The sequence below is a fragment of the Aythya fuligula genome, chromosome 3, assembly GCF_009819795.1.
Source record: "Aythya fuligula isolate bAytFul2 chromosome 3, bAytFul2.pri, whole genome shotgun sequence".
NCBI lineage: Eukaryota > Metazoa > Chordata > Aves > Anseriformes > Anatidae > Aythya > Aythya fuligula.
Genome location: NC_045561.1, coordinates 92,705,814 through 92,723,844, shown reverse-complemented (window position 1 = coordinate 92,723,844; position 18,031 = coordinate 92,705,814). Strand labels below are relative to the sequence as shown.

At 40.7% G+C, this 18,031-nt stretch overlaps 1 protein-coding gene across 4 annotated transcripts in view; it reads left to right on the top strand.

The window, feature by feature from the left end:
• LOC116487712 (E3 SUMO-protein ligase ZNF451-like) overlaps positions 1 to 16,116 on the top strand; it is a 39,716-nt gene extending 23,600 nt beyond the window's left edge. For 3 of the 4 annotated variants that reach the window (XM_032184858.1, XM_032184856.1, XM_032184857.1), the window contains exons 12-15: positions 2,083 to 2,213; positions 3,323 to 3,509; positions 12,593 to 12,661; positions 14,970 to 16,116. In XM_032184858.1, coding sequence (XP_032040749.1) covers positions 2,083 to 2,213; positions 3,323 to 3,509; positions 12,593 to 12,661; positions 14,970 to 15,022 — 440 coding nt within the window. In that variant the 3' untranslated portion in view covers positions 15,023 to 16,116. Of the gene's footprint in view, positions 1 to 2,082; positions 2,214 to 3,322; positions 3,510 to 12,592; positions 12,662 to 14,316; positions 14,363 to 14,969 lie in introns of all 4 variants that reach the window. The other variant, XM_032184859.1, reaches the window with a different exon arrangement.
• The last annotated feature ends 1,915 nt before the right edge of the window (positions 16,117 to 18,031 follow it).

Genomic DNA, 18,031 nt, shown 5'->3' with positions numbered 1-18,031 from the left:
TGTTTCGATTCAGTAAGGAAAGGATTGATTGAGCCTGTCTGAACTGTATTCTTGTCAGAAATGTTCTTCTCTGACCTGAGAAATAATCCACAGGACAGTCTTAGTGCTACTAATCTGTTGTTAGGAACCTCTATTGATAGGGTAAGCCTGTTAAGACAACGTGCCCAGGGATGTTTTGAATCCTCAGGCCTGGTGGCACTGAACAGTCCGTGCCAGTGCTGCTAAATTTCGTGTTTTCCAAATGGATTGCTGCATCCAGGCTGCGTGGTGGGAATGGTTGCTGGAGGATTTGAACTGAAAAACCTTGCTAAAGAGTTAGTGGTCATTAAAACGGGCCAGATTTGTATCAGAGAACATTTTAACAATTTCTTAGTGTCAGAAGGATTGTTACAGTAAGGTTCCCAGGCACATGTGGAGATGTTGTAGATGCTCTCAAAGAAATAGTTTACAGAGTTATTTAATGCATGCTATTGTATTTGTTTAGCCCTCAAAAATAGCAACATCCCTGTCTCTTTTTCTTTTCCTTTTTACACTTCCAAACAGCACCTCTGGCTTTTTTTTAATGATACCTACTGCATTATGTCTACTATTCCTGTTGTTAATACAGCCCTAGCTTTTCTTTGAGTTCCTCCATTATATATTATTTCTGTTTGTATATATTCAGTATTTCTTCACCTGTTTTGTAGTCCAGCTCCACTAGAGTAAATACAGCTCTGCCAGCTGTTATGGTCAAAAATCTGTGTTGTACACTTACGCTACCCAAAACCAGGGTTGATTACAAGTCTTTCCCAAATGGCAGTGGCCAAGGCTGTCACAGCAGATGAGAACAACTCAAAGATCATTTTGCTCATGGGCAGGTACCTCTAAATCTTTTCTGTATAGTTTGTTACTAGATCCTTGAGCTTTGATTGTTTTTGGTAGCCTTTTATAGACATTAGGGTGAAAAGAAAACAAAATCAGGAGAAATCTGCTGAAGACTGCTGCTGTTTTTTCATCAGATTCAAGGAGAATGTGAGGTCCTCCATGGCCTGTTGATGCGAGTCTTAGTTTCACAAGTCCTCATGTGCAGTACAGTCAATGACTGGTTTCACTTTCCAGTCAAAATCCTTCCTTACACCCAGCCATTATATCACCCAGCAGATCAAGCAGCATTTGTTTTCCTCCCTGTTGCCGACCCATTATTTCTTAGCAATTGGGAATGTCGTGAAATTCTTACTCACTCCCTTCACATTGTCCTTCCATTTGTTTTTCTTTTTATGTTGTCATAGTAACTGCAACCTCCTCTGGTTTTCCCTTTCTTCTTGAGACAGTTGCTACTCCTTTCTTTTCCCTTGCAACCTGTTTCAGCTTTTCTTTTTTTTTTCTTTTTTTTTTTTTTTTTTCTATTTACTCAGCTTTTTCCTATTATCCAATTGTTTTCTAAGCTAGTAACTACATGTTTTAGGTTGTGAATGTTCCTGCATGTTGTGTGCTGGTGTTTTGTGTTCTTGTTTAGTTTTTGTTTTTAAATGTAGCCTCATTTTACTTATCCTTGACTGCATCCAAGTTTTTGTCAGGCCTCCAGCTGCTGCTCCAGTTCTTGGAACTTCTCTTTAAAGAGTTCTGACATGCAACGTGTCAGGAAGCTACGGATTCTGCTGGAAACAATCTCTGGAACTGTATCAGTGTAGGGTTCCCTATGAAAAGCATTTCTGGTATTGTACTACTTTCCCAGAGCACCTCTGTTTCTGTAGATTGGCCACGAACTATGTATAAAGCTGGAAAGACACGTTGCTGTATGCAAACACACATCATTTCTGGAAAATATTTTTTTCAGAATTAATAAAAAAAATGCATACAAAATTGAATGAGAGGCTTTGTGCAGGATCAGGCTAGCTCCTTTCAATTTTTTTTTTTTGCTTTCTAACCCACAAACAAGGGCTGTGGGGGTTTTAGTAATGTATTATTATTTTTGTTTTTAGCTTTTACATTGGTCAAAATAAATTTTGTCTTTAAAGCCAGTTGTACCTTTACTTTTGCCTTGCATCCCTAACTCATGGTGACAATGCTAATGCTATGCATTTCTTTTCTTTGACTGCTTAGGAGGACACAGCAACTGGAAACCTCCAGTGCAGTGCAGAATTTATAATTATCTTAAGAGGATTGGATGCTTCTTCCTTCATCCACGTTGTGGTACCAGAAGAGAGGCAGCAGACTTTGCTCTCTGTGTTCATGTAAGTTAGTGCACGCTGTCCTTGCTGTTGTTTCAGGACCTAGAGAAGGGTAGCCAAGTGATGTCTGACACTGATAACTTTTAATTACATGCAAGATTCTTAGATTCTCTTCACACAACATCTATGTCCACTAAAAAGAACAACAAACCTGTCATTGAATTGGGTGGAGACAGGCTGTTGAGAAGTGATTTTGAAGCACTCCCCCTACACGTTTGGACAAACTTAGATATCATACATTTTCTTTTTGTCCCTGTGAATTAAATTATGGATTGCATGAAGATTATACAGCATAAATGGTAAATATAGTACATCGTTATCACTTTGCCCTATGCTTTGCTTCTTTTTCTTTTTTCTTTCTTTCTTTTGGAATGAAAATGTTATCCCATGGAGGATATCAGTCTGTTGTGAAGGGATGGGAGGCTGGTTAGGGAATGAAGACTTTTTTTTTTTTTTTTTTTAAAGAGTTCTTAGAGTTTGTGCTTCAGAATGAAATGTAACTTTTGCCTCTCCCTTCAAGTAGCCCAAATCTGGAGCTAACTGTAAGATGGAGTTGAATGGGTTTCAGTTTCAGACACCCTGCTTAGCTGACAAAGAGCAGGGCCCATGGTCATGTTGAGTTTTGGGTTGGGAGAAGTGAAGGTGAAGGACAGGAATCTGAGGTGTTAAGGAGACTCATATTATTAATACAGTGTTTTATCAGTTAGATAAAACCTACCTGCTGTTGTAATTGTAAGTTATAAATGTGTTTTGCAACAGTGGTTATATGTTGCCTTACTTTTTTTTTTAATGGTTCTTAAAATGCTCTGCACATTCAGCTTGTTTGTAGTGGAGATGGTTCTGAAATGATGGTTTTTAAGAGTTTTTCCATACTGTATCTGTGCTGTTCTGGTAGCCATTCCCTGTATCTATTATCATATGTACAGAATAAATGCAGTATCAAAATAACACCTTTTGTAGTTGTATAACTTGCTGATAAATTTGATGATACAGCTGGAGGTAAGCTGCTGTAGAAGGCTTTCCTATGAAGAGCTGCCTTACAGAAAGGTAGCCAAACCCCACAAGATAAAACTACGATCTTGGTTCAACATCTGTCCTTTGTTTCCATGCAGGCTGGTCGTCTGGATGAGCACTTGCCCAAACAAATTCCTTTCACTATACTTTCCGGAGACAAAAGCTTCCTGGAACTGGAAACTCAGTTTAAGATGACTCAGCGGTCAGCTCGCATCCTAAATCCCCACCACATTGAAGGAGACATGATGTGTGCCTTGCTAAACAGCATTTCAGATACCACAAAAGGTAGAAAGCATTAAGCCCGATCTTTCCAGTAGACTAGTAGTCTTCTCAATAAAAGAACTGAACGCTTTTGCTGATAAAACAAGTTGGTACTTGGTGCTTCTTGTATTGTACTTGCATTTCAATGAGATACGGCTCAGAAGATCAGTTTGCTTGGGACAAGTTTTGAAACCAGACTTAAATGCATGTTTTTGTTCTACCTAACAAATCCTGTTTTATGTTACAGCATGCGAAAAACAGTTATTTCAGTCCTTTCTGGTAAAAGAAAAACTGTTGAGAGCACTCTAGCATGCATATTTATTGACTTGTGTTCAAATCTGCTTTGTCTGATTTGTGCTGGGTCTGAAACAGATATGACCCTGCTAAATTCGTTGTTATTTCCCAAAATATCTCTGTCTATTTTATCTCCAGCTGTCCTGGCCGCTTCCAGTCACTTGGTATTTGTCTTTACTGACACATGACTCACACCTCTGTTAGGAGGAAAAATGTCAATGAAATTTTTAATGCGATCTTCTTATTAATGGCATGCTGAAATTATTACACTTTTTTATAGAGAATAATCAGAGATTTGAGCAGTCTTATTTGAATGCAAAGGATTTTGGAGCTGAGATGAGTTTAAATACTTCTTGGTATTTTAAAACATCTTGAGGTAAAGTTTTCATAGAAGATAATGCATTTCCAGTTGTTTTGTTGTGGCTTTGGGGCGTGTAAGTTGAGTGGATGTTACAGAAAGCTGTTTCTGAAGTAGCCCTAAACAATTTTGAGAAAAATACCCTACCAGTATGCAGGTATAGGAGAACTGTCCTGTGTTTCTCTTGTACTATCAGGAAGATCGAAGTGGACGGCTAGCACTGAATAGCAATTTGGCATTGATCGATTAAAGTAGGGAAAAATAAATGGGATAATGAAATGGTTGGGTCTGTGGTGAGCTGGAATTGATCCGTGTGTTTCTGACACGGAAAAGGTGCTTATAGATTGTTCTGGCATGCTGGTCTACGTTTGTCAGCTCGATTATGGAGATGTCATTCCCATCCAGAAGTAGCCACACCAGTAAAGTTTCTTAACGTAGCTGATTACAGAACCATGATTTTCACTAGCATAGTCCACTGTGCTTAGGGAGGAAGATGACTTTTCTCCTCAGTTATCTGTAGAGCTGCACGTTGTGTCATTATGTTTCCACTATTGATGCTTCCTTTTTAGAGCGCACTGAAACCCCTAGTTTGATAGAGCTGTTCTAATGTAATTATAACTGCATATATTAATTGAGAGGATGGTTTTGCTTTCATTTCAGAGAAGGAAATATTGGAAGAGAACTGTAGCTTCCATGCATTCAGTTTCAGTTGTTTTATATGTAGAGACTTCCTTTCGCGTATAGTTGTGTGACTTACCAGCACCAGATGGGGATAAGAGGGGAATGACCGTGTTGCTCCATAAGGGTATTCTAACTCCTTTTTGGGTTATTTTGCTGGTATATCTTCATTTACCTGGGTATTCTGGCTAAGAATGATGAGTTTGAGCTAACCAAAACCTTAATTTGCTGCTGTTTGGTCATTGTGCATCACACTAAAGCTATGCATGTGGTCATTACCAAAAATAAGTGTATGGATATATGTGTTTTAAGCAGGAAGTTGCTGGAATCATGCTCATGTCCTGTTCTCAGGCAAATTCATAATGAACAGAATCATCTTGAAAACTCGCTTTTGATGACAGGACTCTGTGCTCTGGGTAGTGGGTTGATGTTGACGCCAAGGATCTGTCAAGGTCTTTTTAAAAGATGTAGCCGTCTCAGAAGACGTGCTTCACCGGTCAGCAGCATCAGCAAGCATTCACAAATCTTCCTGGAGCAAGGCCAGTATTGGAGGGCTGAGGTGGAAAGTTGTGCTGTGTATTGTAGGCCTGTAGAACCTGTTGTCCTGTTACAGAAACACAGTTGAATATAAGGAAATAGAAATGAGATTTTCTTCATTTCCATCAGTCTCAAACCTGGGGCAGTATTCTGGAGGGAAAAAGAGGTGAAAAACAACAACAAAAGTTGTGTTGGAGTCTGTCCAGAGAAGGGCGACGAAGCTGGTGAGGGGCCTGGAGAACAAGTCCTACGAGGAGCGGCTGAGGGAGCTGGGCTTGTTCAGCCTGGAGAAGAGGAGGCTCAGGGGCGACCTTATCGCTCTCTATAGGTACCTCAAGGGAGGCTGTAGCGAGGTGGGGGTTGGCCTGTTCTCCCATGTGCCTGGTGACAGGACGAGGGGGAATGGGCTTAAGTTGAGCCAGGGGAGTTTTAGGTTAGATGTTAGGAAGAACTTCTTCACTGAAAGGGTTGTGAGGCACTGGAACAGGCTGCCCAGGGAAGTGGTGGAGTCACCATCCCTGGAAGTCTTCAAAAGACGTTTAGATGTAGAGCTTAGGGATATGGTTTAGTGGGGACTGCTAGCGTTAGGTCAGAGGTTGGACTCGATGATCTTGAGGTCTCTTCCAACCTAGAAATTCTGTGATTCTGTGAAAAATATAAGACAGTTTTTGGGACTGGATGGGCTTCAAAATGAAGAAGCAGTGTCTCTGACGAACAGACAGAGCTATCATTAGCTTGTGAGCATGTGGTGGCAATCTCTGTTGCATCTTGTGAACTGATTTGCCATTTCAGCAGAACTGCTGTGGCAATTGTACCCTACGTAGTCATTAAAAAAAAAGAAAAAGGAAAGAAGTTCCTGCATATATTGGAGCAGGCTATCAACTACATTTTACATTAGGAGTCCATGAATTTTCTCTGAGGTATGAAAAGAGTAGGCAAGACATTATTATTTCTTCTGCTGCTTTTAAACCTGAGTTCATTAATACAAGAGTTTTAATTTCATGCTGAAGGCAGAACACATGATGGGAGATTTGTGCATGTTGATAGAGTGGTTTCAGAAGGGTAAAACGAGTTTTTCCTTTACAAAGAAAGGTTTGTAGCACGCAGAAAAACAGCACAATCTCTTGTCTGCATCTCCACACCTGATATCTCAGAATGCCAGCACTGCTACAAATTACACTTCTAATGAATGCCGGACAATGTTGGGGGCATGCTGGCACTGATATGAATGCCAGCACTTCTCAGGTGACAGAGGTGATTCTTGTATAAAAGGAGGGCTTTAGCTTAACTGTATTTGTCAGAAACTCATGTTGTAATGAGATCCTTAATTGACTGAGCTCTTAAGTAGAAGAGTTTTTTTGATAAGAAGACAACCAAAACGTTCAGACTTTCTTCTCCTTTCTTTAAAGAGCCAGGCTGCCTCATGAGAGTGTCAAAATCAATGGCATAGTGATGCACGATGCTTCTTCTAATCTTTCAGTTAACACAAATGTCAGACAGCAAGCGACTAAAGACAGGTCACAGCCTCCAGCCCCTCACGTCCAGAGACTGAACACGAAGGGCATAAGCATCAGTGACATGATGCACACTGGCTGCACCATGAATGAACTACGGGAAGCATTTATCCCTTTACCTACACAGCTCTTACAAAGGCCACGGTCAGCTGCAGGAGGGAGTAGTAAGAAAGTCAGCCTTGAGTTTAGCTACAACAGGAAGTTACTAGCTTTGGTATGTCGGTGACATGTCTTGTGCGTACATTTGGGTAGATGTTTATATGCCCTAGGCAGAAAGCCCTTAGGTATATTAAGACCTCAGATAATGAGCCTGAACAAAAATTGTAGCCAAGTGGATGAACTGGGAAGACCTCACCACCCAGATCATGAAAAAAAAAAATCTTCAAGGTTTAATTTAACCTGGTTGTGATTTTTTTTTTTTATTTTTTTTTAGAGAGATATCTAAGATGAAGGTTAAATGAAAGTCTGAGTGAGCATCATGGTATTATCCATGTTACCCAGTTTCCAAAAAAATGCAGTTGGAGCAGAGTCAGGGATTAAGAGCTTTATTTGCGTTCATGCTACACTTGAATGAACAGATCAGGGAACATCTGCAGGGAGAGAGAATATATAATGAAGCTTTGGTTTGCATGGAGGAAGAGATGGTCTTCTGTATTTGTGAAACCTTGACAGGGAGTAGCTGCACATGCATTTACAGGTGATATTGCCTAATGAAGAAGTAGACATCAGAGCAGTAAGTACTGGGGAGGAGTGTATGGGGAGGAACCTCTAGGGACTTAGTGAAGAAGGAATAAAGGAAAGGATTGTGGAAGCCAAGGAAGAGTATTTTAAAGGCAGCACGGCCACACGCACTGAACAGGATTGATAAGGATGGGGTGCTGATCTTAAATTTTTGGCTAAGTGGTCATTAGGATCTTGAATGAGGTAATTTCAACAGTATCCTCAAGGTGAGGTAGCACTAAAACTTCAGACGTCAACTGTAAGAAGGGAAAGGGGCTGGAGAGAGGGAGTTAAGTGTGATACTTCTGCGATTGTGCTTCAGGATAGTAAAAAGGCAGATGAACCTGGGAGTCACTGAGACTACGAGTGTTGTAGGAGAGGGAAGTGAAGGTAGGGTGCAAGACTGCTCAACGTGTGAAGCAGTCCAGGGGTGCAGTAAGAAGTTTTACAACAAGGCAAAGGAGGAGAACTAAGGCCAAGAGAGGGCAATCATCAAGTCTTCAGTGTGACAGAGCAGCCAGACACCTGACAGGAGCTATTAAGGGGATGGTAGTAACTGGGGAGGTTGCAGAAGAGGAAGAGTGTCAGGTAGGAGAAGGGAATTGATTACTCTGAGACGTGTGGGTCGCTAATCCAAATCCCATCTGACACTGGGATGTCAGGACAGTGGGTGGCGCTTGCATCCTGTGGAAGCTTAACAGTTTCCAGAGCTCGTTTCTGAGACTGAGGAAATACTGCTCTACTACATCTCTGAAGGAAAGTTACTGCATTCACTCCCATCTCTAGGGTTAACCTTCCTAATCACTGAGCCCTGTTCTCATACAGAATTTGCATTCCTGTTTCATTCCTTCCAGCAGGAGCTTGGCAATATGTGAGGACAACAGAGAGCAGCAGGATTTCTTTGAGAGAATAGGTACAAACAGAGTTTCTTAGCTGTTGTTTATCTAACAAACTGTACTAGAGAAGAGGCTGTATCTTAAGATTCTCTGGCTGAGAAATTGGGTGATTGCTGCTTCTCTGTGACCCCAGAGGAGCTGGGAGCTACAGAGTGTGCTAAGCATTTTTAACAAGAGAAGCGAGACGTGCCTGATTTCTCTGTCATGTGTTTTCATTTACCCTACATCTTCAGATGATGCCAGCAGCACCAAAAGTGCTGATGAAGTAAGTACAGGCTGAGGAAGTGTGGGCTGGGTGAGTGGACAGCAGGCTGGATTGAAAATCCTCTGAATGGCCGAACCTAGGTGATGGGTGGCATGACGGCCAGTAACTACTGGTGTGCCCTGTGGGTCAGTACTGGGCCTAATCCTATTTAACACTTTAATTAATGATCGTGATGAGGAGGCAGAGTGTGCCCTCAATGGGTTTGCTGATAGCACGAAACTAGGAGTGGCTGATACACCAGAGGGTCACGCCGCCATCCAGAGGAACATCTACCTCCTGGGCAGGCTGGAGAAATGGGCTGACAGGAACTTCATGAAATTCAGCAAGGAAGTGCGACGTCCTGCAGCTGGGGAGGAGTGACACCAGGCACCAGTAAAAGCTGGGGGTCAACCAGCTGGAAAGCAGCTTTCCAGAAGAGGACCTAGAGGTCCTTGTGGACAACCAATGGACCGTGAGCCAGCAATGGCCTCCTGAAGCAAAGAAGGCCAACAGTCTCCTGGGCTGCGACCTGTGGGCTGAGGACTGACAGACTGAGGGAGGAGATCCATCCTCTTTACTCAGCATTAGTGAGGCTACACCCGTCCAGTTCTGGGCTCCCCAGTACAATATCTGGAGATACTCCAGAGCCATCTGGGCAGCTGTGGCTCTAGATGACCCTGCTTGAGCAGGGGGATGGACAAGATGACCTCCAGAGGCCTCTCCCAAACTCAGCCATTTTGTAGCTCTGTGGTACTGGCGTGGGGCACGTTAACTAGAATCCAAACTCTGCTTCAAAGTGGAGTTCAGCCACAGGATGCAGGCACACCACAAGCAATGTTAGGTCAAGCACAGTGGCCTGTCCAGTGTGGGAAGTCAGCCTGGTCTCTTCTGACTTAAAAATGCTTCTGTTCAATCCATTGGCCCTTCTGTTGGCCCTTCCTTCTCCTTGGTTGAAAAGTGATGATTTCCATGCTTAATTGCTGCACCCAGAAGGCAAGCTGAGTTCCTGCTCCTCACCCCTTTATTTGTTGAAACATTTCTATTAATTTTTTTGCCTACAGACAGTCTTTATTCTGATTGTTAGTCTTACTCCTGATTCCCACAGAGCCATATCAGAATATCTTACAATTTTCTGATCCAGAAACTCTACTCCTCCTGTGCCTGCCTCACCAGACACTCAACGTGACACCTTTAATCTGCTCTGTGTAGGCTTAGGGGCAGAGGGCGGTATTGTGGACAAGTGTGATCATGCTTTTGGTTTTGCATGGGGAAAGTCAGTACAGTTTGAGATACTGACAAGCCTTGTCACAAAAATAAATAATAAAAAAAAAATCTAGATTAGATTTCCTGCCTTCTTAATAGGTTAGCTTTTACCAACTCAAAGATTTACAAGAATCCAGCAACTGCTCGTGTGGGAAGTTGAACATTATTGATGTAGGTTGGTAGAGGGGGGAGAAGCATTGCAAACAATGAGCAAAGTTGAGACCACTGGAGGCAGACTGTAGCTTGTGAGATTTCTCATGTGATTTGGAACAATGTTTGACTCTGAGGTGATGTTTTCCTCTCCAACCAGGCAGAATATGATCTGTACCAATTGTTTTCAAGTTTCGTCGTTTCTCTCAGCAATTCTGGCTCAATTTATCGTAGTCATTGCTGACTTGGTATCAGTGTATTGTATTAGTTGAGATACTATACATGGAATTCCCAGTCTGTAGGACACGATTGGATACCTACCACTTACTGTGTATGAACTGTGCTTTCATTTCCAGAGGCTTGCAAACTACATGCCCTAATAAAATAGGCTTGCTTACAGGTGTAGGTAGTGGAATGGTGTTTCTTCAACTGTGCTTGAGGCAAACCTGCTCTCTGCGATGTAACTACTGAGCAGCGTTCTGCTATTGCATAGAAGTAGTATGATAAATCATGAGACAGGCAACTTGTTTTTAAAACATTTAAATGTTTTGCATGCCAGTTTGCACATACCTCTGGTCCAATATGGACGTGTATCCCGTGTTATTACAGTGGGGTAATTAAAGAGGTGTGACTGGTAAAACATTTTGGTAAGATGAGGCCTGAATTAATACCTAAGACGAATCCTAAATTTTCTTAATGAACTAAAATAGTAACTCGTGTACAAATTCTGTTCAAATATTCATAACTATCCCAGTTGACAGTAAAATCCACTTTAGCTGAGGATCTGTATTCTGAAAAACTGAATCTCAGGCAAGCTGATTGCCTGGGCTAGAGAATCCAGGAGGAAGCAGAACAGTGCTGTGCATGTCATACAAGGGGGTTGCCATCGTGATTCCTTGTGTGGTAAATACTGCCTGATTATCTAACCAGTTCCAGGAGAGCTGACTCCTTTAGCTAATATCTGAAAGAAGCTGCTGAACTTCTGACTGCTCCTGTCCTCTGCTGTTTAGCTGTCTGTGCAGGTTGCAATCTGAAGAATTTTGCCTTTCCCATTTGCCAACATCTTCTGTCAAGTTGCCTGGAAAAAAAAAACACCTCCAGGAAAGTGCTCTTGATGCATTTTTATTTGAAATGGCAGCAAACCAGAGAATCTCTTATACTTTGACTTGCTACTTATTGGTCTCGAGATCTCAATTCTTCCATTATACTTCTGCCAAGAAATGAGTTAGGGAGTGATTGCTTCAGCTCTTACATCTCTAACAGGTACAACACCTCAGAGCAGTCAGATACATCTTCCAGGCTGGAAGGTTAAAACGGTCATTAGCATGGGGGAGGCCACTTGTGCAAAGCCTTTTCTTTGCACTTTTTCTCTCATAAGTGATTTAACTGACATTTATTTGGGGTTTGTCTGGGTTTTTGTTTCTTATATTTTGTTTGCTTTGGATGGTGGTGTACAGGGAGGTGTATCTTCTACCCAGAGGTCATAGGCAGCTCCAAAAAGGATGCACAGGCAATCAGCTAAGTGGCTGGAGAAAGACCTTTCTAACTGTAGTATATATTCAGAAGTTTCTGGCATCTTTGTGGGCTCCTGATTTCTACTTGATGCCAGCTGTTGGTGTTTGTATTCCTGGAGTCAGGAGAGTCAGTAATGCTGCTGTTCAAAGTGTGTGTGTCAGAGGCTTGAAGACAAATTTTATAAGCGTATTTTTCACTTTGAATGCTTAGCTTAGATCATCTAAAATGCCTGAAGTCACACAGTTAGTAATTTAGATGTCCATATCAGAATCTTCTTTGCCTCTAAACGTAATCAGAATTGCATTTATGTACTGGTAAATGGACTGGTTTTAGAGGGAAGTTGTTGCTGTGACCGTAGGAGACCTAGTTCATGGTGAATATTATACAACCTCATTGCAGAGATCATCTCCCAAAACAGCAACAGCCTCTAGCAGGAGAGCGAATACATGATGTGACTAATCGACTTCTTTGGGTTTTAACCTGTAATTTTCTGAGTCTCCATTTAAAAAAAGTGGGGGGGGAAAAAAAGTTCAGATATACCAATCCCTACTAGACATTTCAAAACACAGCTGTTGTTCTGGAGCTGGAAACCAGCCTTGTGAAGAGCATTACTTAGAAAGGAAGCGGTGGTAGGATTTTGGCTGGGCTTGGCTATGACAAATTAACAGATTAAGCTAAGCATTTCTGCTGTTTTCTGTGAGTTTTGAACAGCATCTGCTGAATTGTATTGTTCAATTGATGCATTGCACTGCTGAGATTAGCTGTAGCAGTCAGTTGCTCAGATGGAGTATTTAGGCAAGAAAACATAGCTACGACCATGTGTAGCTCTTAAAATCCAACCTACAATGTTGTTATAGTAAGTTAGGTGTAGGAGATGACGGACTTATTTTTTAGGATCAATGTGTAATTTACATTTAATCTGTGTAATTATTTTTCAGATAGCGAAGAGGATGAAGATATGGAACTGACAGTGAAAAGGAGCTTAGAAGAAAAAAAGAAACAGGAAGGTCTGTTTTAATTTTTACTTCTCTATTTTCAGGATTGCTATTAGTTACAGAAGATAACAGAAACTCAACTTAAAATCATTTTTCTGGCGAGTGACCTCTTAAGAATACTTTAAAATATTCTGGGGAATAATGAGTAGTCAAGAATACTGTGAGTTAAAAAGAAAAAAGAACGTCCTAGCCTGAAAAGTATGCCAGCAGACTTGAAATCTATTTTTATTGGTGCACCACTGGGCATTGTGCTATTTAAGATGTGATTGAGCTCACTTCATACCAGTTTAGTATGACTCTGACTGCAAGTAGAACTACTGAATAAATAGTTGAACTTCTAAATAAATGGTTCAGAATTAGGTATTATATCTCAACAAAGCCCTCTTGTCTCCTAAAAGTGAACTGTAGATTTATGCACAAGTATGAAGCAGCAGCACAAGTAATCTGCTCACATCATATCTTACCTTATTTGAAATTGTTTTCAACCTTTTGCTGCTGTGCTTAGGGGTGACGTCCGTACAATGTAGTTACTTAATTTTAGGGACAGATTGCGATGCGTTTGCAATCATGTTCTGTTTAAAGACGTGACTCTCCCCTTCCACCTGATGGAAATAAAAAGAACAAAAATATTAATAAATACTTTGTACAAATGTGGTGATAAAACTAAGGTAACGATCTTCCTGGAATGTATTCAGTGATACATTTATCAACTGTTGCTAAATAGCTATGAAAAATGCAAGATATTCATCTACAGTCCTGAAAGTTTGCCATGCTCAGGTGCTGCTAAGCACTGGATATTGCCATTAATGATAGCAGTGGCATTTGGTGCATGCAAGATGTCCTGGGTCAGGTGTCTTCTGTACTAAGGCATCAGAACCAGCCTTAGGAAGCAACCTGAGCTAGCTGTGTGTGTGGCTAACTATAGCCCTTGATGGGGGTAAAAAGGGAATGAGGAGGCAAAACCATCTCTAGAAATGGATAAATGAAATAGCACCAGCAACTGCTGAAAGAGGACAAAGCAAAAGCAAATGTTGGAGGCAGAAAAGGCTGGTTCAGCAGCTCCAGAGAATATGAGCCAATCTGAGCATCGCTTTGGACAGAGCTGTGTGCCATGAGCAGCAGAGCTGTGGTTTGGAGCTTATTCTTGGTAGCTATGCAGACTTAGTAGTTTACTGACAGCTTACCTTAACGTAAGCAATTGTCTATAAATGTGCCTTTCTGCTTTGTTTTAGCTTCAAAAATCCATCTCTGCTTCTGTGACCATGTAATGTTTCCCTTTCAGAAACTAACTTACCTCTTTGTCAGTAGTATCGGCTGTTGCAACAAAGTCCAGCTGAATGGAAATGGCTTAGCAGACACCAGAGAACATTCAGTGGTGCCATTTCTTTACAAAGCTAGGCCTTGCAGAAATCTCCAGTGTGAACTTCAAATACAGCAATAGCCCAACAGTAATCAGTTTCAAAATCTGTTATGTTAATGTGTTAATGTAGCTATTCACTTTCCTTTTTCGTAAGAGTAGACCTAAACCAGTTGGCTTTTGTTGTAGACCGTGCTCATGTCCTCCTCAAGCAGAAGATGAACTGCTTAGGAATGATAGTGTGCCTGAAGGCTTTTATAATTTTTCTAATCATGCCAATAGTACTAATACTGACCTTGTTTATCTTCAGGATGTTTAATTCAGTAATCCCAATTAGTGCCTAAGACAACCTAAAGGTAAGGCCGAAGCAGAGCTGCTGTTCTGAGAATTACGAGGGGTGTTTACGAGACATCGTTAACAAATCAGATGAGCACAGTGCAGCCTTGCTCCCACCATCAAAAATGTTGCTGCCCTTACGGTTAATATGACTTTATCTATACTTAATGTCTTCCTAGTGGGAGTGACAACAGTGGTGCCAAGTCACAATTTGGATAGGGAGTATCTATTGACGAGGAACTGGAGTGAAAACACTGCTTGTTTTGTGTGTCTGTCTTTTTTAAAACTTTACTTATTTATTCTTGATGCATAGCTGTGGGTGCTAATCGTGGTTATTCGTTTGACTAATAAACTTGCAGTTGCATTATAATCTTACACGAATCACCGGGCTGCCCCTAGTTAACACAGGGAAGGGTTGCAGAGGTTGTTTCTGTTTTGGAGCGTTTAAAAGGTGGCATAAGATGTAAGAAGGGAAATAACTTTCATTTTGGTTTTGTAACTTATTTTCAGTCTACTGGCATTGCCCACAGAAGTAATTTGTCGCTTTACGCGGTAATAATAATGCAGTTGTCTATGACTAGTTATCAACCACAGTTTGAGATTATCATTTTTTTTGAATTCATACAGAGGAAGATGCAGAATTGGAAGAAGCTATCAAGAGAAGCCTTGAGGAGATGTAAATGAAGATACTTCCATACACTAACACCGTGTCATCAAAGCTGCTCACAAAAATGGAAGCTTGTTCATCTATTTACAGAGATTAAGAAATACTGCTTCAAAAACATGTCTGTATCTTGAATTGTTAGATTTATAACCTTATGTTCTCTGTCGTGCTGATGAATAGCTGGAGTTTATGGATATCTGCTGCAATATATTGTGTATGATAAGAGTAAATTTTTAAGTCTTTTCATTTTCTGTTTCTGGTGGGTGATGACTAAGTCTCACCAGTCCAGCTGTATAAGTTGTTGCCTAATTAGTAGGCTGGTCTTACTATGTGTTTTGGTTTCTGTTTTGTTTGTTTTTCTAATTATTAATGGGTTCTGCTATTTAATTCTTCTGTCACAAAACGTCATCATCTTCATTTACTTTTCCATGTGGTCTTTGCAACAGATACAAGTAGTAAACTCCAATTATCTCAGGCTGACTTGCCTAGCTGATCTTGTTATAAAGAGAAGCTTAGTCCCCAGATTATGAACTGAACATACGGTCTGACTCTTGTCTGTGGACAGTCTTGCCTTGATCACAATTTTGTCTATAGACTGTTTGCTGTAAATGGCAAAATCAGGACCATGGACTGTACAGTTAGTTTCCGTTAGCTTTATTTTTTATAAACATGTGTATTTTTCAATGACAGCATGGTAGAGTGCTGGATTTGATGGCTTAGTTTGACAGGTTTGATACCTCTCCCTGATTTAAGGAAGGAACAGATCTCAGTGGACAGAAGCTAAATAAAACTTCCAGTTCCTGTTTGAAATAGATGTGAAAGAATTTAAGACGAGTCAATCCTATACACTGGTTCTCTTTTCTCCTTTCTGCTCATGAAGAGGTGGCCTTGGATAAAGTAATTGTGTTCATTATTTTTGTACTGTCCTTATTTTTAGGTGAATAATTCTTTCTGTGTCTAAAATTAAGCTGTCTGTGCCACCTTTCTCATTTCCTTCTTTAAAAATACCTATGCAAGATGTCCAGCTTTATGAGCTTATTCTACTCTAAGGAATGATTGTTGTCAATCAGTAAGAAACCTTGATGTAATAAAATGCCGGCTTTTTTTTAATCATGAGCTTGTGAGTTTGCTTGCAACTGCTATGAATCTGAATGCTTATTATGCAAAAGAATACTTATTTTTGGAGAGTGAAAAAAGGGGAAAGCTGGGTTTTACTTGCTGCCAGCTCCAAAGAGTCAAACTAGCTAAAGCTGTGTGCCATCATGGCTAGAAAAGTTGGAAAGTGGATGTTCTTTTATTTCTGCTGCTTGCTGGCTCTCAGGCAAATAACTCACCAGATTCATTAATTTTATCTCAGAACTTGTTAGCAATCACACAGCTTGAAGAAACCGTTCAGACCCCAGAAAATTGCTTGAATGCTTCCAGTCCGTTGGCTCTGACACCGAAATGCTACAGATTGAACAGAACCTTGTGAAGTTTTTCCACTGTGCCTGCTGCTTGCTTTTCTACTATAAAGCTTGAATTACTAACGCTCCTGTTCAAATTTGGGGGTGTAGTACCATACTGCTGCCGAGGAAGCTCTATTCTGGAAGGCTTTGAGTTGCCTTTAGCTAATGACTCAAGCTAAATCAATTTCTCAAATTTTCACACCAAGTTCTTATATAAGGTGGAATGAGGCAGAAAACTTTCATCCTCAAAATCTTCATAGCCCAGATTAGAGGCTTGTGGAAGTTTTGTTTGTTTGTTTGTTTTTCAGCACAGACAGTGAAGTTGCAAATTCTTTTCACAGAAAGAGATGCTTCAGCTTGAGAAAGTTCTCTGCTTGACTCAACAAATGTTTACAACCTTGGTGGACAGTCTTTTCCTGAGTCTACTACAGTTGGTTTTGAACATAAACTTTATTCTTCATAATATTTTATTCTGCCATAAAATTTAAGGTTGGTTGTGCCTGATAGGCCTTGGCTTAATCATATGCATTAAAAAAAAAAAAAAAAAAAAAAGCCATGTGTGCACATCGATTCTCTGTCCTTGGAGCTCTAGTTATTAAAGCTAGGCATGTTGTGTTGGCCTCCTCATCTGCTTACCAAAATAAGTAGCAAATCCCAACTACTGCATCTGTGGCTGTTACAAACCAGCTAGAGTTCTGGTCTCTGTATTCTTGCAGTAAAAGTGCTCTACAGAATTACCAGTGTCTTGAAATTTGTCCTTTTTTTTTTTTTTTTAGTCTCTTTGATGTTCTTACACTCTCTGAAAGTTTTCTTTGTGAAGTTTTCTGCCATCACAGGCCTCTAATCCCTCTGTTTCTAGATGAGCAGAGAAAATGTGGATTCTTAAAACTCTGCGTGTACAGACAAGTGACTTGTTACTCACCAGCTTCTCATGGTACTGCACTTTGTTCCTCAGCTGAAAAAGATGCCTTGTAAACGGCTGCGTTTCTGAATCTAATGTTTCTGGCTGGGGAATCTTGTTTAACTGGCTGAAATCTTTGAGGTTTGCCCTGGATATTCAGAGATCTGTCTGCATTTACAAGCACAACTCAGCTGTTAAAGGAAGTTTGCCCAGCATCCCTTTGCCTCAGAAGTCATTTGTCTTGGCTGTTTTAAAGATAGCTGGCTGCTGTGGGGATCTTTGAGTTCACCCTTTGTTATAATAAACTAACCAAATGGTGTTTTCTTGCGTTTATCTATAATGAGGAAGAAGTCTTATCTCTCCCTGGCTTTCCACCAGCAGTTTATTCTAATGCTCTTAATTTCAATGTGTGGTGCATGCCCAAATTTAACAGAACTTAAATTGTGGCAAGCCAAGATTAGCACAAGGTTCTTGAGCCTTTGGTGCTGTGTGCGCTGGTTTCTTTCAGATCAAAGAAACCTTCTGTGTTGGTCATGTTCAGAGATGAGATGAGATACCAGATAAGTTGATGCAGCTGTTATGAAAGACACTGTAGCCTTGAACTTCGTGCCTGCCTGGTTGCTTCTGTAGAGTTTAACAACAAAAACAAGAATAAGAAGGAATGAGATTAGCTTAC